Raw genomic sequence first — 21,935 nt, 5'->3', positions numbered from 1 at the left:
AACCACTTTAACTATGGGCACTGGATAACTGAATAGACCATCAAAAGACCAAAGACAGGACAGTATTATATACGGTTGTTTCAAGTGTCTTCCTAGGCACAATATGTCTAGCTTCAATTTTTATTCCTACCTCTTTTGACTTATTTCCCAAAGGCAGTAATAAATAAGCTGTCTTGTGACTAAAATCTTTTTGTACATAAATCCCGCGCAGGTGTTTTGTAACACTATTTTCCTTAACAGAGCTATGCTAACTTCCAAGAAAACTTCCGTTCTCTGTTTTGTTCCTTCTGACAGAAACTATTGGGCACAGTGTAGTGGTCTGCTAGTCAGGTCAGGCAAGATTATTGTCACCTTGCAGCTCTCGTGTCCCCATGTGCCAGAGCCTCGCTAACAGTGGCCGCAGTACTTTAGACGTGGCTCTGTGTTTTTCTTCCCCCAAAGTCCGCTCTCTGCTTCATAGATTTAGGGATGGGCTTAGACTGACTGTCGATCCCTCTGCTCAGTTGTCACGCTTCCAGTGTTTTAACACATTCAGAGTGACGGGAGCAGGTCTCAGAACCTGAGCACGCCAAGCAGTGACTACATTTTCAACAACAGAGCTCCTGCGGTTCTCGGAGGTGCTGTCCTTTCCAAGTTTTGCATAGTGCCGGGAAAAAATCCCCCCTGAAAGATGCGCACTGCCTGCCGTTAGTGCGGAACACAGCAGTACAGCGGAGGGGCTGTAGTGACGCCATCGTGATTTTAGGTGCGCTGCAACCTGCGGTTTGGAGTATCGCGACGGGAGTCCTTTGAACTCTCGCAGACAGCGGGCAGGTGAAATGCGGAATCGCAGCGGGGTTTCACACCAGACCCGTGTGTCACCAGGGGCGGCTGTGGGGCTGGCGCGGGCACGGCCTCTGCCTGCCGCCTGCCTGCGGCTCGCGGCGCGCCGGCTGAGGGGACGGTGCCGGCTGAGAACGAACCGCCCGCGGGTACCGCCACGCTGCTCCGCCGGGTGACAGCGCCTGCTGCCTCACGGCGCAGGGCGGACACCCTTTCCCTTACGCGTCACATCCGCTGCTGCGCGGGGCCTGACGGGTCCGTCCGTTGCCGTAGCGACGGAAGCCTCCTCCGCCTCTTCCGGCCTCGCATGGCGCCGTCTCTTCCGGTGCGGGGAGTAATATGGTGAGTGGCCCCCGCTGGGGGGAGGGGGCGGGAGGGAAGTCGCGTGGGGGAGCGGGGTGAGGAGGCAGCGGGGCCGCCGCTCCCGGGCGGGGGGGCCCTGCCGCCGCGGGGCGGGGCTGGTCAGGGCAGAGCGCCCGGACCTGGTGCCAGCCAGGCCTGGAGCGCGCCGCGCCGCCGTCCCCCGCCCCGCTGCTGGTGAGAGCCCCGCCGGGCCGGCGGTGACGTGGCTGCGCGCGGGGGTCCGCCCCGCCCGGCCGGGCCTCTGCCGCGTTCAGCCGCGGGCGGTGCGACCCATTCCCGTTAGCTAGGCGCTGCCGCTAGCCGCCCGCCGGCGGGGCAGGGAGGGGAGCGGAGCGGACCGGAGCGGGGGAGGTGCCCCTTCGCCAAGGCGGCGGCGCCCCGGAGCACCTGCGGCGGGGTCCGTTAACGGCTCCGGCGCCCGTGAGGAGGGCGCGGTGTGGCTTCTCGTGCAGTACTTCCTCTCGCCACCCCACCCGCCCCCCGCCACCCTCCCCCGTACGCGTTTTCCCCGGTTACCGGTGGCTCCGCAGGGCCGCGGTGGGAGCGCAGGCCCCGGCCGCTGGGCAGTGGCCAGCCGGCACGGCGGGCAGGTGGCGGGGGCGGGCTGGCCGCTGAGCGTCGTGGAGGGCTTCCCCGCTGGAGCTGCGTCGGGAACGGGTGGTGTGCGCTCGGCCTTGGGGCTGGGCTGTGGTTGGAGTCTCGGCCTCAAAAGTTTTCATTAAACACCAAATCGGTCAGGGAGCCGACCTGGGTATCAGGCCAGACCGGCTGCATCGTCCCTGCTCCCGCATGTCAGCGAAAACAGGGAAACAAGAAGGAACAAAACAGGAACAAGAAGAAAATTCATTCTTCTGGGAATGACCACGGTGTGTGCTTGTTCAGCCGGGTGTCCGAACTCTCTCTTTGTATGCTGAGTGCAAATGGATTGACGACAGTATCGATAACAGGTACTGTCACCTGTTGGCATCGTTGGAGCAGGTGCTCCCACTCGTAGAAATACTTCCTGTACAGCTGTTCTAGCACACGTGGGGACGTTCAGTGGCTGAGGTATGGGGTAGCTGCCCTCCTGCTCAGCACAGAGGTGTTTCTCTCCATTGTGTTGCCAGAAGTTTGGGAGCTAGGGAAGCTTTAATGCCAAACTGCAGCATCTGCTGAATTAGAGCTTGCTTCTAGGGGTGAGCTATGGCTTGCGTGGGTTTGTACGGGACTCTCCTCTGTGGTACAGAATCCACAGCTTTAATGCACGGCATCCTTTATGTAAGCAGAGAGGTGCAGCACGGTGCAGTTAGGCAACGGACATCGTGCTAACAGCGTGGGAAAGCAATGGGTGGTAAGGCGAGAGAGTAACCTTTATGAGCAGGCATCCACTGCCTGTTCAAAAAGCTTTCCAAAGTGTTCTTTCATCCTGTATGGCTTTACTGAGGAAAAAAATCATCACGTAATGATTTGCTAGTAAATAGTAAGTGACAGCCTTTTGCCTCAGGTGAGCAAAACTTGAGATCTATGGTAGTGCGTTTTTAATTGCTGACACCAAGACATACATGTATTTCTACATATACTGTGGAATACAGCTGTGTTGACAAATGGGTCTGTAAGTTCATTGAGTCTGTTTTGGTAACCAGCCTGTTGGTACATCTTTTTGTCTTCTGCTGTCGGTTACAGATGTGATAGCTTACAATCAAACCTCATTTCATCCAGCCCCAAATCACTGCATGTGACAGACCATCCATTACAAGTCCATGAATTCCTGTTGCAAATCAGAACAGCTTTTCATGTGGAAAGCTTGCTTCTTTGTGGGGAGAGTAGAATGGAAGACAACTAACTAGAAGCTTGGGCCCTCTGAGGAAGGGGAGCAAGTGGCATGGTTGATGAATCTTTCTGGTGGTCTGTTCCCTGTCATGCTTTCACGAGAGCCACGTAGCACCCCCTCGCTCTCATCTCCTACGTGCCCATGCGTCCTCTCCGCCCTGGGAAAGGAGAGGGGGCACCCGCAGTGACCGCATCTGCTGTGCTTAGTTAGGTTAAGCCATGACTGAGATTGTTTGTATGTCTCAGCGTGTTACTGGCCTTGTGTCCACCACATTACAGGTGATACCGGCATTGTTTCTCTGATGGGTTCTCATTTATATATATAAGCAATATTTTCCTGTTTAATAAATCAGTTGGCTTTGTGTGGGAAGTGTGCTTTGATAAAGAAAAATATTTGTGTTTTCAGAACATCTGTAGTAGTTTTATTTAAGTAAAAGTAAAAAATCACTCTTTAAATGGTATTTGGGTATGTTTTCCAGTAAACTTAAATTCTGGATTATATCTAAATGAAGCTTGATTCTAAGTCGTTCATCATTTTCTATTATAGTAAGCATGGAAAATGGTTACCAAATATACCACTGAATTTAATGTTTATGGGCTACCTCTAGTTAAAAAAAAACTCATTCTGATTCTTTGATATAATTATGAAAATAGTTCATAAATGAAGATTTGCTTTTTGCTGATTTAAACTACGGTTTAAGTAAAATTTTTAATTAAATTTTTAAATTTTTTTTAAGGGGACAATACACCTGTTCCGCAAATCACAGAGATCATTGGTTGGAAAGTTAACACATGAATTTAGGCTGGTTGCAGCAGATAGGAGGGTAAGTACTTTTAAAAAATGAATAATAATAAAAAAGATGTTAGCTTTGATAAGTTAAAATACATTATTAACTTAAGTATATTTTGAGAATATTTCTTTGAAATTTTCCAGCCATGCTTAAAAAAAAAATCCAGCTGTGAAGCTGGATTCCTTCCGGTTCATTGTCCCTGTTAATTAGTGTTCTCCAGAATTGTAGTTATATTTAATGTGTTCAGTAGAACTGTAAACTGAGTATGCACAGATGTTTTTGGGACCTAAGTTCCAGCACAAAGAAAGAAACGCACTAATATAAAGTTGTATAAGTCTGTTTTCAAAAGTCAGATGGTGTGTGCTGTAATTAAATGCAAATATTATGCAGGGGTGATTTTTTTAGACCAAAAAGGTATTTTAAGCATGCTGCACAAGTGCTGTTTATAAATGAGTTTTGAGACAATCTGTAAAGGTGAAAATAGAATATGGGCTTGTTGTTCTGAAATGAGTTGTAAATTTTTGGGAGGGAGGAGAAGCCAGTTCTGCTTGTATGATGAAGTACTGCAATATTGTTTTTTAAAACCAGATAGATGTATTTTTGCTTGTAAATTTTGGAAGATGTAAAATACATATTTATTCTCATCAACAGTCCTGGAAGATATTGCTGTTTGGTGCTATAAATTTAATATGTATTGGCTTCCTGCTAATGTGGTGCAGCTCTACAAATAGCATAGGTAGGTGGCTCTCTTGTACTGAAACTACAACCAACTACCATGTGTTCCTTAGAGTGTGAAGTTACAACATACTACAAAAGCAGAGTTTAGCGTGTAATGGAGTTAGGTGGCTGCACAGCCAGGTTTGGAAAGTGCTTCCTTTTGGTTTGCCACAGTCAGTTTAGCGGCATTTCTTGCAGGCAAGTGTGGGTGGGTGGAAGTCCTTCAAAGTTTGCAAGGTTTTCCAGACCTCTTCATGCAGTACCCTCTTTATCTTTAAGATTGCAAAAAAGTAGACTTTTTAAGCTAGTCCTCAGACCTGTTCCTTATATAAATAGTAGCAGTGACATATAGAGACCCTCGCTTGCAGTTGAATGAAGGTGTTTGTAGTGTGGCAAAAGGCTTCTCCAATTCCAGGAATGCCCCTTTTCAATATTTTGTGTATCTTCTGCTTTTGTATAGCGGCTCCAAGATGATGCTTCTCATCATCTGTGCTGAAGGTAGAATACTTTACATTTTTAGTTTGTGACACAGGTTTTCTTGCAGTTTCAAGGTGGGTCGGAGAAGCAAAACAAGTAAAAAATTCTGTTGAACCTACTTTTCACTGCAATAATGCACGTAAGAGAGCTCTCCCTTTGGCAGATGTGTTACTAGAAGATCTGACTTTTCTGTATTTAAATTCTTAGTCACAACTTAGTCACAAGCTTAATACCTTTTGTATCTGGGCATTATTACGTGCTTTATTAGAATTAGGATTGCCATAATCAACCTGTTTATGAAGTTAAATATATTGGTGTGTGTAGGACATTCATATTATATACACATAAAAAAGACAGAGAGACTTGTTCTATCAGCAGAGACAGGTTATGTAGACAGAGGATGAAAAAGAGCTGCAAAAGAGGGACTTAGAAGAATACAAGTGACTTCTGCATTGAAAAATTATATTATGTTTTAATGTTTACTTTTTTTACAGCTTTAACTGCTTACACATATTTGACAATCTTTGACCTTTTCAGGTGAGTTTTTTTCCCATTTAGTATTACTGTTCTTTTGTGCCTCTCTTTGTATATTTCTATGCGTACAGAATTTATTTACAGATACAAACACATTATTTAGAGTCATCAGTATAGAAACACTAACTGGTTTAAATACAGCTTAAATGAGTGTAAAATTGTACATCACCATAAATAGATGATGAGAAACACCATCACTGTATTGAGAATGACTAGTAACAAATCCGGTCAGTTATGGATTTCTCTGTGCAGATGCGTAAAAACATAAAACAGAATCTAGCATCAAACTGTTACCTGGTGGTTCACTCGGGACATTTCCCTAATGCCACAGTCATTGGTTCTGAAGTATCCCTCAGTTTTAGCATCAGGAAACAAGGAGTATGTAATCCTATTTCTATTTCAAAATATTTCAAGAGCTAGATCCCATGCACTCTGCCAATAAGGTCGTTAAGTATTTTTAGTATTTTTCCTGTTTCCTAATAAAATGTTATTAAAACTACTTTAAGTACAAAAGTTCTGAACACTTTTGATAATATTGGTAATACAGACATGAAATATATTCAGTTCTTACCTGAGTTGCAAGATTGGTAGCAGGGAAATAAACTGCATAAAATGCATGTCTTTTTTAAATTATTAACCTATATTATTTTCCTTGCTAGCTCACTAGCTTATAAAAAGTATGGATCAGCTATCTGCAGTCTGTTTTGCCCACTACGTACTGTAGCTTATCTGACTGATAGTAAAACATTTACAAATAACAGCAGCAAATATGCAGAAAGGAAAATGAATGGTTGATATAGGCATAAAAATACTTAACTTGATCTGTAACTGCATTAGAACTGTGATATAACTCTAATGAATCTGTCACGGTTTAAAGCTGGGCCGGCTCTTAAACCTGTGGCAGATGCTCTCTGTTATTCCCCCCCCTCCCCCCAAAGGGAAAGGGAAAAGGGAGAGAGACTTCCGTGTTGGAAAGTTAAAACAGTTTTAATAAACTGTAATAATGAAAAAGAGTATAATAACAATAATAGAAATAATCAAATATATACAAATATATATACAAAACCAAGATTGAGCTCCCCTGAAGTCAGCCACGTCACCAGCGGCACTGCAGGGAAGGCCCAGAAAATGGGCCAGAAGTGCCCGCGGTATCGAACCCCTGATGGGGCTCGCACAATAGTTGTGAAACACCGAAGGAACCGCTGGGCTATAGCCGGCCAAACCAGGACAGAATCTCATATTTCTCTTAGAATTTTTTATCTGCTGTGTTTTGTCATCTTGACTCAAAATACCTTTTCACCTTGGGGGAAGTTTTGATGTTGTATTTCGTATTTGTACGGAATGTTATTTTTTTTTAATTTTAGGAGAAGAGGGACTACCCTGGCACTGATGTATTAGGTTCGTTAGGGGATGGACTAGGAGATTATTCTAACTCACAACGATATCTTTCAAGAGTTTGGATTTGCTGTAAGGGAGAACAATGCTCAGTGATTCTGCTGCAAAAATCAGTTTCTGTTTCTTCCATTTTTGTCACCTTCCTGCTCATTTATAATAGTCCTGTGGAGTGTGTGATTTTACTATTTTGTACATGAGCAGTATTACTTCCTCTGCTTTTGCTTTTCCTCCTCATAGCTGTGGATCAGGTTGTGAGGATGTAATTGTTCAGCAGCTGTGGGGATGAGTTCTTGATCCAGTCTGATTTAACATTGTCATTAATTAAGAAAGGGCTGCATAAAGGCACAGATGGCACTGAATCCAGGTGGCTTCCAATAAAAAAAAAATTGTCCAAAGGGGTCAATAGGGGAAAAATAGGCAAAGGAAATGAGTCTCATCCTAGAAAAATTCAGGCTTATACCATGAGGATAAAATAATTGGAATTTCAGATGTTGAATAAGAGAGAAAAACTTGGAAATAAAATGGCAAGAGAGACCTGTGGCTGTCAGTGAATGGCCAGTTAAATTAGAGCTTGTGTAGATGAATGCAGCCAAAAAATGTACATCTGTTTTGGCCTTATATATAGACAAATTACATTTGTGGAAAAGAAAGGCAATACTTGGCATAGCCTGAGACTTATTCTAGAGTGCTAAATCTAATTCATGCTATGTCTTTAAAAGAAGAGTTTAATGGAGAGCTTGCTTCACTTTTTCACTGGGATACAAAGGAAGTGGCACAAATGTGACATTCCTGTCATCTTGCTTATCATGTTCCTTCTCATTTACATGGCCTTTCTCAGGTTACAGTATTTATAGGCAAGTTCATAAAGCACATGTAAGAAGAGCATTTACTGGGTGTCTAGTTTGATATTTTCATACGCTTTTGCTTTGTGCTTTTCATTACTGTTTGTGACTTTACCATGTGTGATACCAGACAGTATTAAAAGGATTTTCTCAAACCACCTTTGCCTGTTAGTCAGATTCTGGGGTACCTGGTCTCATGTGCTCCAAGTCCCTTTCAGAAAAATTCATGGAGTGCATGCAGATTAAACACTGGTTGTGCTGTTTTGTGGTGGGACCACAGTGTAAAAATGTGTTGCATCTGGAGTTACGGTAAACTTGATTTAAGCTGAGTGATGTTCTGTATTGAAGAAGGTTGGTGGTAGCCTTTGTAAGCACAGCGTGCCATAAGTACAGCATTAGGCTGTCTCCTGGTGTAAGGAATCGGACCGACTACCATTCAGCTAAATTTGCTGCCCTTTTTATGGGAATAGTTGAGACATCATCGTGCAGTCACAGTTTTATTCCCAAGCACAAGCTTTTGTGGATTCACTGGAACCCTCATTCTGACAGTGGTGGAAGGGTTGAGTTCATGGTAAGATGTGTTTATATATTCATTTGTTCTGTTCTGAGGGCTGAAGCGTATATTTGTAGATTATCCAGTTTGTAAAGGCTGCAGTTATTTATCGTAGTTTCATTCTCCCCCTTTTTTCAGTTTGGTAACGTGTCTAATAAGCTACTGGGTAATGATGAAGAAACCCAGCCCAATCTATTCATTTGGGTAAGTACTAATAACAAGATCTAGTGTTTGATAATACAACATTTGATACATTGCTGTCTATCATTGCCTGTATGCCCTAACAGCCATGACTAACAATCTGTGCGTAAAAGAGACTAAAAATAAGGAGACCCAAGAATGATGCTGTGAAGAACAGTTACAGAATAGGGGAGGAGAGGAAAGGGAGGGACAGGAAGAAGAATTAAGAAATGCTTGATTTTAAGCTCTTTGTGATAAGTGGAGTGTTGACTTAAAAGAAATTGAAAATAATGCCTATTCCATAAAACTTCCAGTTTCTTCCCATCTATCTGCTCTTGAAAGAATTGGAAATAGTGGGTCTATCCTGCTGGGTCCTGCACAGACCAAAATGCATTTGATTCATTGTTCGATGTTCAGTGTTTCTAAACTTAATTCTCAAATTTCAGGTTTGAAAGGTTTGAAGTTCTAGCCGTATTTGCATCTACGGTTCTGGCACAGCTTGGTGCTCTTTTTATACTGAAAGAAAGGTAGGGATATGTACCGTTTTCTTTGATTTTTTGTTACGTACGAAGATATTCCAGATTGAGCAAAAGCATACGCATTCTACAAATGGTAGCTCTAGAGAGATATTGTAGAAGAAGCTTCAGATTTTTTTAAATATTGCTAAACCTTACTGCTTAGCTATATTGATTACACTACATGTGGGCTTTAGATTAAATGATAGGAATTCATAAATGTAATTAAACAGCTTTCAAGGAAAAAACTCAGTGTTCTTAAGAATCATGTTTTCCAAAAAGTTAGTATTTCATTTAATGCATTTCCCTATGCATCTTGACTTTTTAAGATCATTAATAAATAAAACTTTTTTTTTTTTTTACTTCAGTTACTTCATGAAGTAAAGTAACTTCATAATGTATTAAGGAACTGAATATTTAAACAATCAGCTTCATCGGTCCCTCAGAATTTGCTCAAGTATTAATTTGACATACCGTCTACGCTTGGAAGCATTTGTATTTCAGGAGGTTAGCCTAAAAAATTAATTTAGTCTTTAAAAATGAAGAGGCTTTTGTTAACATCTGGAATTTAAAACTCGGGCAGTGTACCTTCCATTCTTCTATTCAAGGGCTCTATTTTCTCTGTAAAGGGCTATGTTAACAACTTAACAATTTTATACTATAGGTTGACCTGTTGTACTGACAATATACTGGAATGAATTCTAATAATGACACTGTCAAAGCCGCCAAGTTTTTGAACATCAATTTTAGGAAATTCCCAAAACTTACCATAGGTTTTTCTGTTACGGCTGAAGCTCATTTCTTACTTTACTGGTGGGTAGAAAAAGATTTGTATCTTCACCACAGAATCCACCATTTACTTTATTTGGCCTTGCTTAGTGAGAGGGTGTAAGTCAGAGATTTCAGACTTAGTTTGTTGTGGTTACCAACACCAAGGGTGGCAGTAGTAGTATTTTTTGGTATGTTCATTTACAAGCATCTTTTTATTGTGTAGGCAGCATTCATGGTAGCTAGCACCTATGTGGCACAGTTTGGAAATAGTTGGAAAATCTAAATTAACACCCTGCTTCATTTCAGTGGTAAATGCTTTCATCACTTATAAAAGCTGCTGTGCTTATTTAAGCAATTCATTTTTTTGCAGTGCTGTATCTGTCAGTTTTTGTTTATGAATGGCAGCTAATTCTTCAGAACTGAAAAACTGTGCTTCAAGTATCATTTTATTATATGACTATAACTCAAATTTTCAATTATTTTTGTAGTGCAGAGCGGTTTCTGGAACAACCTGAGATACACACGTAAGAAATTATTTTGACATGTAAAATGATAGTTTTTCAGTGTCCCTTTCTGTTTCTAATTCTTAATCTATCATGTATTAATTATGCAAGTCCATTCAACACCAAATTGGTTTTGGTACCTTGGCATTTGTTTCAAACTATGTGCAAGCTATATTGCAAACAGTTTTTTCAAGGTACAATTGAAATGGAATGCACATGCTCTCTTAAATAATGATTTAACTATATATTGCTGGTTTTGCTAGTTTAGTTACTCTCATTTCTTACGCAGGCCTCTTAGGAGGCCTGGTATGTTTGGGGAAGGATGGTGTGATCATTAGGGAACTGGAGGTGTTGCAAAGATGGTGAAGACTACAAAGAATACAGGGAAGGGAAAAGAAGGTGTTATGGGGCAAAAGACTGGGACATGGGATGTATGGTGAAGTTGTAGTTCTCCTAGGAAAGGGTAGGGGCATAGGGCATAATTCCATAGGAAACTAAGCTTTTTTAGCTCTGCTGCTGAGCAGTCAGTGTATTTGTACCTTCAAAGGACAAACATATATGTGTGTGCATATATGTAATTAAGAACTGTTGTTACTCAACATTATGAACAGCCTAATGTGATAACACTAACGTACAAAGTTGAGTGATCTCATATAACTCTTAAAATGATAACACAATGCCAGTTATTAAGCATTACACTAGTTTACCTTACTCTTGTTTTCAGTCTCTGAAGGATACCAAGCAATGTATTTTGATATTGTTACTAGTAATTACAGCTTGATTTCATGTTTTCTGATGATGTGAAATTAAGATACTTTTTTTTCCCCCCCTCCCCAGGGGGCGACTGCTGGTTGGTACTTTTGTGGCTCTCTTTTTCAACTTATTTACAATGCTTTCCATTAGGAATAAGCCTTTTGCTTATGTCTCTGAAGGTATGTGATAAATTAATCTATAACAAGAATTGGGAAAAGATTTTAATGTTCTATTTTAATCAAGGTATAACTTGTAACTTTCTTAACTAACAGGTATATATTAATATTACCTCCATTAATATAACTTCATGCAGTTTAGAATTGCCATTTCAACTCCAGTTTGCTTACAGGGCTCTCTGAGTAGTATATAGTCATTAATATATAAACTGAGTATCATTTTAATGCTGAAGTACCCTTTATTTTCAACCTTTTGGATTCAAGCAGTGAATGTCATCTGACAGATACCAGAACTTTGAAGACATTCTATGGATATATTAATGGATTAAAAATAAATTAATGTAATAATTCTTCTTAATAGCTCTTTTACCTGAGACTTTTTCAGTGTGAAGTAGGCTTGCAGTCATTCCCACTAATTGTAAATTGTTTATAGTTATAAATATATATTATACTTTATATTAAATAAAATATAATTATGATGGTTATAATCTGCAATTATATTTGTATTTAATCAGTTCAGATTATTATGGGAGACAGGCATTTTAATTACTGCCTGGAAATGTCAGACTTCGTTGTTTTTTCAAGTGACAGTGAATCTGTTGAGATACACTTATTCATTCACAGTGTATTGGGTTCTTCCCTTAAAATAAAACTTTAAGTGTACTTTAAAATGGATACCTTTACTTGTAGTAATTTGATTACCACCTTTCTTTTGCAGCTGCCAGCACAAGCTGGCTTCAGGAGCATGTTGCAGATCTTAGTAGAAGGTAAAGCTTTATAATGTTTTTCAAAACTGTTAGCTTCTGGAAGGCAGTGTTGGCTTTTTGTATATAATAATGATTTGGATGGGTATTGAGGCATAAACTGTTGTGTATTAAAGCTTTTAAAATAGCTTTACTTACCGTAGGTCGAGTGTGTGAATTCTAGAGCAAACATTGCCTCTCATATTTCCCAGATACATCAATCTAATAGAAATACATCTTTCTGCATAACTTTCCCTTTGAATATATACATTGTATGTAATTCTCCTTGGATGAGGTGAGGTAAACTAGCTTTCTCCTGTACAGACTTGAACTGCATTTCTCAACAGTCATTATATGAGCGATGTATTTTGTAGTAATTTGTGTTTATTTACTCTGTGGGGTGGGCAAATGACTAGGATGGTTGCAGTTTAAATGTGATTTGTGAAACAGGTTACTCACTGAAATATAGCTATGGAAACTCCTCACCTGTCCGTCAGGAAACTGGAAAGTCTTGTCTTCCAGGGGCTAAAGCAGTGTTGCTCATTCATCTTGTCTGTTAACTCTCTTGCTTGTGTTGGATATCTGAATGCAAGATAACATTGTTTGCAAATAATTTTGTCAGATGTCAGAAACGTTTATTTTGAGCCATACATGTGCTTCCAAGTACTTATGCTGTCAGTATCAAAGTAAGAATGTCAAACCATATTGTATAATGTCTTAAGTATGCTGCAAAGCCCATCTGTTTCTGCATGTTGTGATTTTTGTATACAGTTGAGGAAAGCAGAGAACGCTGGCTTATTAAACAGAAGAATTGATTTTGTGTGGATATAAGGTATTATATCAGCAGACGCAAATTCTGCAAAACAGCTTTGGAAGGCTAACAATAGGGTTGCCCAAGTACCTGGAGTTTCAGTGTAAAAAAAAAAAAAAAAAAAGGTGGATAGCAATCACAGACACTAGCAGAGTTTTTCTTTAATGGTGTGATAACACAGTGTTATGGGGAAAGACACAGATGGACAACTTGAAGGGCTCCCAGATCAAGAGTCTAGAATTACTACTGGGTTTCGAGATAATCTGTAGACAATTATGCCAGCAATTTTTTAAAAAATTATTGAATTTAGTTAGTACGCATACAGCTATTTCAAATGTGTTCTATGAGGCAGTGCTGATTACAAAATATCTGCACCTTTATATAATTATGTTGACTAAAATTCTTACAGGAGCAGACCAGCCCATGATGTCTAAACATAGGTTGGTTTCAAACAGAGCAACAAAACATTTCATGTTGTCTTTTCCTTTAGATTTTCCAGTACGTGGCATGCACTTACATTCACTGGGAAGTACAGAAATCCTTTTCTCTCTTCATGCTCCCATTGATAGGAGATAACTATAAATAAATAACTTTTCCCAATGTTTCTTCATGGGTTTTTTGGTCTCCTTTATTCAGCTAGCTGGTCTCCTCTCTCTATTCAGACTCCATGAATTAGTTAGCTTTGGCTTTAGAACACTTTTGCACACCAAGGTGGCAGATGGATTGAAGATTAGTGATATGCAAAGCCCCCAAGACTTACATATATGTAACAGCAGTATCTGAACCTGTAAAGTACTTGTGTTGCGTACAGCTGATGCGGCTAGCTATATTACCAGAAAACAGAAAGTAGCACAAGATGTGTATTTTAACATGTAGAAAAACCTGTATAAAGATTAGTGTAGTATAATGTTTTGTAGATGGGAAGATAGACTTAAAACAAATTTAAGATATAAGTAGTAGTTTCAGATATAAGAGACAATGTGACTTGATCTAAACTTGATTAATTTTTGCTGACATCAGACTATTACAGAACGTCGAGCAGAAGTAGAAGGGCCGTTACAGTCCTCAGAGACATCATTTGCTCTGACTTCAAGGTGTATTTGAGGTCAAATGCTGAAATAGTGGGTGTAAATCTTTTGGGGTTTAAAGTAATGATGAACAGCTGGCTGACAACTGCTTTTTCTGTTTTGTTACAGTATTTGTGGAATCATCCCAGGATTGAGTAGCATCTTTCTGCCACGAATGAACCCTTTTGTCTTGATTGATATTGCTGGAGCTCTAGCTCTTTGCATTACATATATGCTCATTGAAATCAAGTATGTACTGTTGTTGTTTAAAAAAAGTAACTCTTTGTATCCAATCTATGGGAAATTGCATTTTTTACATTAAAGGAATGATCTCATCAAAAGCTGTATTTTGTATGAATGGGATTGCAACTCCATGAATATATTTGTCTTTTTTCAAAGACGTATAGTTCAGATGAGATTAGTACGTGTAATATTCTGTAAGTGTATATAATTTAAAAAAATGAAAAGAATCAAAAGAAAATTCTTATGCCTTTCAAAAACGTAAATACCTATTTTTCTTTAAAATTGCTCTTTCTCTCCAGCAATTATTTCGCTGTAGACACAGCCTCTGCTATAGCAATTGCTTTGATGACATTTGGTACCATGTATCCCATGAGTGTCTACAGTGGGAAAGTACTACTCCAGGTAAGGCAATGTCACAAAACAAGGTTTTTTGTGGTGTCAGTTTTGTTAAATGTCCTTATTTTTTTTAAAACATAAAATCTCTTTTTAAGCATTTGAATAGGAAGTGTTCTAAGGGCAATTTGTGATGTGCTAGAAGAATTTTATGGGCAGCAGAAATATGTATCATGAAGTCCTAAGAATTTATTGTTCAATGCTATTGGTCTCTTGTGTAGGTAGACCAGACTTAAAGACTCTCTTACTTAACAGGACCAGATAATCTTTATTATAACTTTTTTCTTCCTTTTTTTTTTTTTTCTTCTTAAAGACAACCCCACCTCATGTGATTGGCCAATTAGATAAACTTCTTAGAGAGGTAAGTCAGTATGTAATACGTAACACAGTGTGCACAGCTAACATTAAATAAGCATTCAGGAATATGAAGAGTTTTTGTGAGTAGTCCAAGAAGATTGCTAAAGAATTATTGTTTTAATATTATTTTTTAGCTGCATGTAGAAAATATGGATCTTACTATCTAAGATGAATAGTGTCATTCAAGTGTCTGGAACAAATCTGTTACAATAGTGCAGGCTTGTGTTTTTATTAACTAAATTTGAGCTACCATTGAAGTGGTTTACAAGTATGAGTCGGGGGAGGAAAAGGAGTACAGGAAGCTGTTGACTTACAACATATCAAGTTGAGGAAAATATTGCAGTCTGACAGCAAGAGTTACTTGAAATGTGAACCCACTTTTTTTATGGATTTGGATGTTTAAGGGTAGCAAAAGTAGAGTAGATAAGCATTAGTGGCATCATTAGCAGACATCATCCATTCTGTGTATGGAAGCTTTTATTTCACTACTGGAAATGCTGTATTATTCAGCTATGTGTAGAAGTACATTTCTAAAAGGATTTGAAACATTATTTCTAATTTATTTTCATATTTCTGGATGTCTGTGTAAAATTAGGTTTCAACTTTGGATGGTGTTTTGGAAGTTCGAAATGAGCATTTCTGGACATTAGGTTTCGGCACTTTGGTAAGTTATGTATTTATTGTCTTTTTAGCCTTTAAAAAGAGTTGTCAGTTACTACTTCAAATTTTTTATTTAAATAAAGTAAGATATTTCTTCTGAAATCTTAAATATAAAAAAATTTGATGGAGTCAGTACTCAGTCCTTGTGATTTATTGCAAAACTTCTTTTCCCCTGTCCTTTATATTTTTTTAAAGCTTTGTTATTGGTTAATGTTATTTATGTGCATTGCAGCTCTGGATTAAAGCATGTATTTTTGCAACTGTAGAATTTCTTTTGTATTTTGACGGTGAAGGAAAACCCAAACAATAGTAAAGACTTTTTTCAAATGGTATATTGGTGTAAATTGTCTCAGAGGGGAGAAAAAGAAAACTGTAAACCTTCAGATACCAAAGGTCTACAGTGGAAAAAAACAACAGTTGTGTACTGATATTCTGTAAGCTGAAAGAAACGAAGGGGTTTTTTGTGATACAGAATGATCACACGGAACTCAGTTATTCCTAAGTTGATGCAGGTATGTTGTGACAGCCAGAAAATTAAGACACTCAGAATTTTTCTCTACTTCTGAATTCTTCCAGTATGTTACCCTTCTTAAAAAAAGGTGGCAGCAGCTCTGACTTGCTGATGTGACAACAGCTTTCAGTTTACTGTTCTGCCACCCAAAATACTGGATCACAGCATTGTTGGATTGACAGCAGATATTTACAAAACCTTTGTATCCAAATTTACCTATTGGCATCTTCCAGATAGTAGTAGAAACTTCAAGACCTAGATATGTTTCAGCTGCACCGTCTGATGTAAAAATGGCTTATATAGCACAAGCTGTGAACCATGTTCTTTATTAAATATGAACTGAAAAAGCATGTGAGGGGTTCTGTTTTGTGTCCTGTTCTCTTCTGCAGCAGTAGTTCAAGGTAAATGAGATAGTGTTCCTGAGAGGAAGGCTGGGGCAGCCTGCAGTTATATGCACGCCCAGGAGAAACTAGTCTGAGTTCCGCAGGGGTGTTGCCTCTGTTCTTGCTAATGGTCCCAATATGAGCGTGTCCGCCATGCGTGTTGTCCTCTTGTCTGCTCCAGCAGCACAGTGATGACACTTTTTCCTGAATTTGGAATATGGAGTTTGTCTGTACTTTGTTCTTTTTTTCGGACACTTTTTTCCCCCGACTGTTGCCTTTCCTTTCCTGCCATCACATGTTGTATTTTATAGTTTGGTTTTAAGACTCAACTTTTCCCGAATTATGATCTTGATGTGTTCATAAGAGATCAATGCATCAGGAAAGATCAAAATGTATCCTAATTATGGGATTATTTAATAAGTTTCTCAATTTAGTCAGTAGTCTCCACTGCGAAAGGTCTTTGCATAATTCTCTGCAGGATAACTTACCTCTTCTTAAATGCATATGGAGAATCTTTATTGAAGTAACAGTTAACAGCCAACTTATTTTTATCACTTTCTAGGCTGGATCAGTACATGTCCGAATTCGGAGAGATGCAAATGAACAAATGGTACTTGCCCACGTCACTAACAGATTATACACATTGGTCTCTACCTTGACTGTTCAGATTTTCAAAGATGACTGGATCAGACCTACCTTATCATCTGTGCCTATTGCAAACAATATTCTGAACCTTTCGGATCATCATATTATTCAAATGCCATCTTTGAAAGCTGCTGATAATTTGAACCCTGTTACATCCACTCCAGCTAAGCCCAGCAACCCACCGCCAGAATTTTCTTTTAATACACCAGGCAAAAACGTGAGTCCAGTCGTCCTTTTAAACACTCAGACAAGGCCCTATGGACTGGGCTTTAATCATGGATCTGCACCCTACAGCAGTGTACTCAGTCAAGGATTTGGAATACCGGGAATGGGAGCAACTCAAGGATTCAGAACTGGGTTTACAAATGTCCCAAGCAGATATGGAACAAACGCTCGTGGGCAACCCCGACCATAATAAACACCATTATTTATTGTACTTAAGGGTATTGACTTAATTCTTTTATTACCCAATTTTTCTAAACATTTGGAATGTTAGATCATTCTAAATGGCTGGGAACAAGTGCATTGTTCATATTCATGAAATGGTGAAATTGCAATTTTTTTTTTCTTTCCATCAGCAGTATCCTGTGTAATGCCACAAATATCTTCCAGACTTATGATACTTTACAGGTAGTTTTTTATAGAGTGTCTATTTCTATTCAGCTTTTTATTCTCTTTTCTTTATTTTCCCAAGAATGTACTGAGGTACAGCACAACTCCCTAAGAGAGAAAAATTGTGACCAGGTAGCATTTTTTTTCTGATGAAATTACTTACTGAATGCTGAATGGCTGAGAGAATAGGAAATTGCAGAAATACAAGTCCCGGTTTTTGGAGATGTTTTGATTGCTGTATTAAGTCATCTTTTGGCAAAGTCACAGTTACTTTTTGGTTGCAAAAATCCATCAGTATTCATATTGTGGCCATTGTGAAGACAATCTGGCGTTTCAAATTCTAATTAATTTTGTGAGACCATGTTTTTACATTTTTATTGATGGTTTTATAGAAATTCAGATGCTTCAGCAACCATTTTCTGGTAGTAAGTATTCCATATTCATCACTGATATTTCTTCCTTTTTGGTTTAACTGCAAAATTATCTAGCAATAGACTGGGAAATAAAATACTTCAAACTTAAGATTTTACAAGCACCTCTTTTTTATGATTAACCCTATTTAAGATACAGAGCAGATAGCTGTATTGTTTCTGAAACCTGTATTTCATTTTTGACTATGGAAAGTATTCTCTGATTCGATTGTGACTTTGTATTTCTCCTCTTTGTATTTTTTCTGTAGTTTCGGGGGAAAAAGTATCTATTTATATTCCTGGTTTATATCCAGAGTACAGGTCAGTGATCGCTGACAGTTTTTAGTCATTGCTAGAGTGCTTAACCTTTGGAGCACACTTGGAACAAGACTGCCTAATTTGTCTCTGCTTTTGCATTATCGTTCTACTGTACATCTAGAAGGCTGTATTTCTTCAGGGCCTTTCTCAGCGAGCTCTTCCATCTGACTGCTGTCTTTTTTTCTTCACTGCTCTGATAACAGGGAAAGGCCTTTTAGAAGTGCTCCAATTTTTTTCTGTTCTCCTGTGTAGGATGTATATTTTAATTCCCTTGCTAATACCGCCTCTGCACTTTCTTCTGCATCACTTGGCTGTTGAGGAATGGGTTGCCCATTCCTGCTGTTTCACTTGCAACTCAGGGTGCTATATATTGGCTTCCACCTTGTTAATCTGTATACTAAGTAAGTCTCTCCATTTGTCCAGGGTGGTTATATGGAGCTGTAGTATCTCAGGGACTCCAAAGATATCAGTATGTTACCTGAAGATAATGGGTTTGATAGAGAAATCTGTCTCTTGTAGAACTGAGTTGAGAAAACAGCCTTCATTTGAATTTTAAAGATCTGTGGCCTCTTCACACTGTCCAAGGATTTCTTTTTCTGCCTAAGGACATGCTTTCCTCTTCCCCCCCCCCGCCCTCCACTACCTGTGTTTCTCGCTGCAATGCATAGAGGAAGGAGGGTGTCACCCTTGCAACCAAAGCAAGGTGACATTCTACTCTGCATGATGGTATCTTGCCAGCATGTTTTAGGCTGAGGGTAGTGTCCAGACTGCCACTGGTATACTGTCCGTGTAAGCTACAAGTAGGGAATCTAGTTCTGTACTTCATTTGCAGCAAGAGTAACAGTTTCATTGCTGTTAGAAAATGTAATGACCTGGAAAAGTTGCATTTAAAGATTACAATGAACTTGTAACGATTGGCTGTTTCTATGAGGTCAGTATTAGCTCAATAATCACCTGTTTCATTACTCAGTCTTTATGTGTAGTCTATTACACGTGCCATTGCTGCATGGAAATTCAATGAAGTACAGAACACTTGAATAGATTCTCTGTACCTCTTTGGTGCCGAACTCGACTCCACTCTCTACAGTATCTGCAACAAACACCTTAGAGCCAGCAGAATGTTTACAATATACTACTCTTGTGTGGCCTATTTGAAAATTGTTCTTTACTCCAGTTTCATAACCAAACACTTGCCCTTTTTCTGCCATTTTAAATACATTGTATTATATTGATTGCATGCCTACTTGTTTTTAGTAGAAAATTAAGGCTGCATTTTATTAAAAAATGAAGCTGATCTTTGATTTAAAATGAGAAGGGAGAATGAGAATCCCAGAATTCTGAGTGCAATATAATCACTTTAACAAAATTATTTTTTGAAGTGATTGTTTACAATATATATCATATGTGCAGATGATAAAGATTCTTTTAGAGATTAGAACAGCTTTTTAGCTGCTTTATTGTTACGAATATTAAGGATATTTGTTAAATCAGCAGATAGTAAAATGTCTCCTTTTATATGAGGAAAATAAAATCAGTGTCATCCTTAAATAACAAGGAAAAAATGGTAATTTGTGTACAAGGTTTTATAGTTATCTTTTTATATATATATATTGATTGTTTAAGTGATACTCTTGGGTGATACTTCAATCTCAATGAGCAGATATGTGAAACTTTGGAACTGTTTTGCTGGGTCTACTACCAATGTAGACTGTGTCCTTGTAATAATTCTACAGAAAGCATTCTTACTGCATTTTGTCTTTTCTAATTGTATTTTGCTGTTAGGTGGTCACAATCTAAATGTTTGTTTGAAATGTGGTGAATAAGAATGGCTAACTTATATCCTCTTCATTCCTAGTGATAGGAATGCTGCCCCAGCTAGAGAAAAAGAGGACTGGTGCTCACTGTCATTTCTGTCTGCCAGAGGATTTGGCATTGTTACTCCCTTAATTTGTTCCAACTGTGATTGCATAGGATCACTTCACTTGTAGGTAAATGCATCAACCTTTAGAGAATTTGAGGGGCAAGTACCATTACTTAGGATTAAGATTCTTGTGAAAAACTGCATTGTCCTGATATAAATGGAGCTAGAGCGCCTACTACAATACAAATATCTAATGTGATGTGGGGTTTTTTTGCAGCTTTACCTATTGAGTAATGGCTCTTGAGTTCATTCTGTTCTGTGTTCCCTTCACCCAGGTAATAACCACATACACCTTTGGAAGGACTCCGACAAGCCAGTGACAGCCTCTCGTGGGTGGTAGATCAATGATTTTTCTTCTCCCTGCCACCCCTTGACTGAGATGTGACAAATCCTATTCAAGGAGAGAACCTGTGCAGCAATTCTGATTTGTGTAATTATTAGATTAGTTGAAGTCCCTCAGTTGATTTCTGTCCCCTGCTGCCACCATCCCAACAGGGACAGAGAAACTAGCCAGGGATAGGTTCTTCAACATAAAGCCTGTCTCTGAATTCTGAAGTGATCGTCTGTACTGTGCATGTCCAGATCCTATGGATCTGGATACTTAGTGATACTCAATGTTGAAACTGAGAGTGGAAGAGATACCAGTTCTGCTCTTTTCACTTGTCTTTTTTGTTTTCTGGGTATTTTGTCAAATGGTGAGACTTTCTCCTACCTGCTTGTTATCTTCTGCCTTAGTAGCAGTGAGAACCCACCTTGCACCACGTCTTTGCTTTACTGACTACTTTAGGTTCTTGTGCTTCTGGCAGCTTAGATTCTTGGATTCACATGGTTACTGGGCTGATCTAAGTTTTCCTTCTAACAGTTATTTTTTAAATTAATGATGGATCATATAAATGCTAAGATGATGACCCTCAACTCTTTAAGTAAACCCTTTTCAGGGCTCACATCCAGTTAAGAGATGGCCCTCTTTTCCTGTACCAAAAAAACCCAAAAAACCCAAGGGGGAAAAAAAAAAAAGGGAAGCCTTTTCATCTTTTCTTCATGTTTTGAGAACCATTGAATCATAGTACACCAACCTGTATCTCATTTCTTTGAACTAAGTACACATAATTCAAGAGAACTGCATGCTCAGGTAGTGAGAAGTTGGTGACAAAATTGACATGCCAGAGATTTGGTGTACTACATGGTTGAATTATGGTTTCAACTAACTCTATTAGAGACATTTAAAAATGAGGCTTTTCCCAGTTGTAACAACCCTCTGGTCCCACATTTCATAATAAGGCCTATTTTAAGTTAACTTTCAAATTCTTGAAGAAACAGAGTAGCGGTGTACATCGCAAATGCTTACTGCATTTTTCAGAGGCCCTGCGAAGTACGAAGTACCACAAGAGTTCACCTGCAAAAATGAAATTAGCCACACACACTGATGTTTAATATTTCTGTCTATAGCCATTTTGTTACCTTTTTTTGCCACTTAGGAGGGTGCAGTAGGTGCCTTGTACTGCTCAGAGAAGATTTAATTTAGTTGTTTAGAATGTTTTCTCATGGGCTGGAGAAGATACTAGCAAAGAGTTCAAATAACTTCGATGTATTTACACAGATGTACAGTAATATCTGAAAATAAACACATCTGTCCAATTTTTAGAATTTTCATTGTATT

The 21,935-nt window shown here is 39.1% G+C and overlaps 1 protein-coding gene across 5 annotated transcripts; it reads left to right on the top strand.

The window, feature by feature from the left end:
- The first annotated feature begins 1,117 nt into the window (after nt 1-1,117).
- On the top strand, nt 1,118-21,858 carry SLC30A6 (solute carrier family 30 member 6). 5 transcript variants are annotated; one of them, XR_011048925.1, is made up of 17 exons: nt 1,424-2,051; nt 3,732-3,818; nt 4,437-4,521; nt 5,474-5,516; nt 8,442-8,507; nt 8,930-9,010; nt 10,258-10,293; nt 11,110-11,204; nt 11,920-11,968; nt 13,952-14,071; nt 14,365-14,467; nt 14,772-14,819; nt 15,411-15,479; nt 16,932-17,457; nt 17,593-18,357; nt 20,210-20,342; nt 20,551-21,858. XR_011048925.1 is itself a non-coding variant. In XM_068409777.1 (14 exons), exons 1-14 carry the CDS (start codon nt 2,043-2,045, stop codon nt 17,427-17,429), a joined length of 1,389 nt encoding a protein of 462 aa, XP_068265878.1. In that variant the 5' UTR covers nt 1,424-2,042; the 3' UTR covers nt 17,430-19,758. The 5 variants fall into 5 exon arrangements, 1 of the variants encoding a protein (XP_068265878.1); XR_011048926.1 differs by lacking the exon at nt 1,424-2,051 and adding an exon at nt 1,118-1,164 and having other exon boundaries at nt 16,932-18,357; XR_011048924.1 differs by having other exon boundaries at nt 16,932-18,357.
- Nucleotides 21,859-21,935: the final 77 nt, after the last annotated feature.

The sequence above is a fragment of the Nyctibius grandis genome, chromosome 1 (assembly GCF_013368605.1).
Source record: "Nyctibius grandis isolate bNycGra1 chromosome 1, bNycGra1.pri, whole genome shotgun sequence".
NCBI classification, from domain to species: Eukaryota; Metazoa; Chordata; class Aves; order Nyctibiiformes; family Nyctibiidae; genus Nyctibius; species Nyctibius grandis.
The sequence above is the reverse complement of the archived record's forward strand: the minus strand, read 5'-3'. Positions and strand labels throughout refer to the sequence as shown.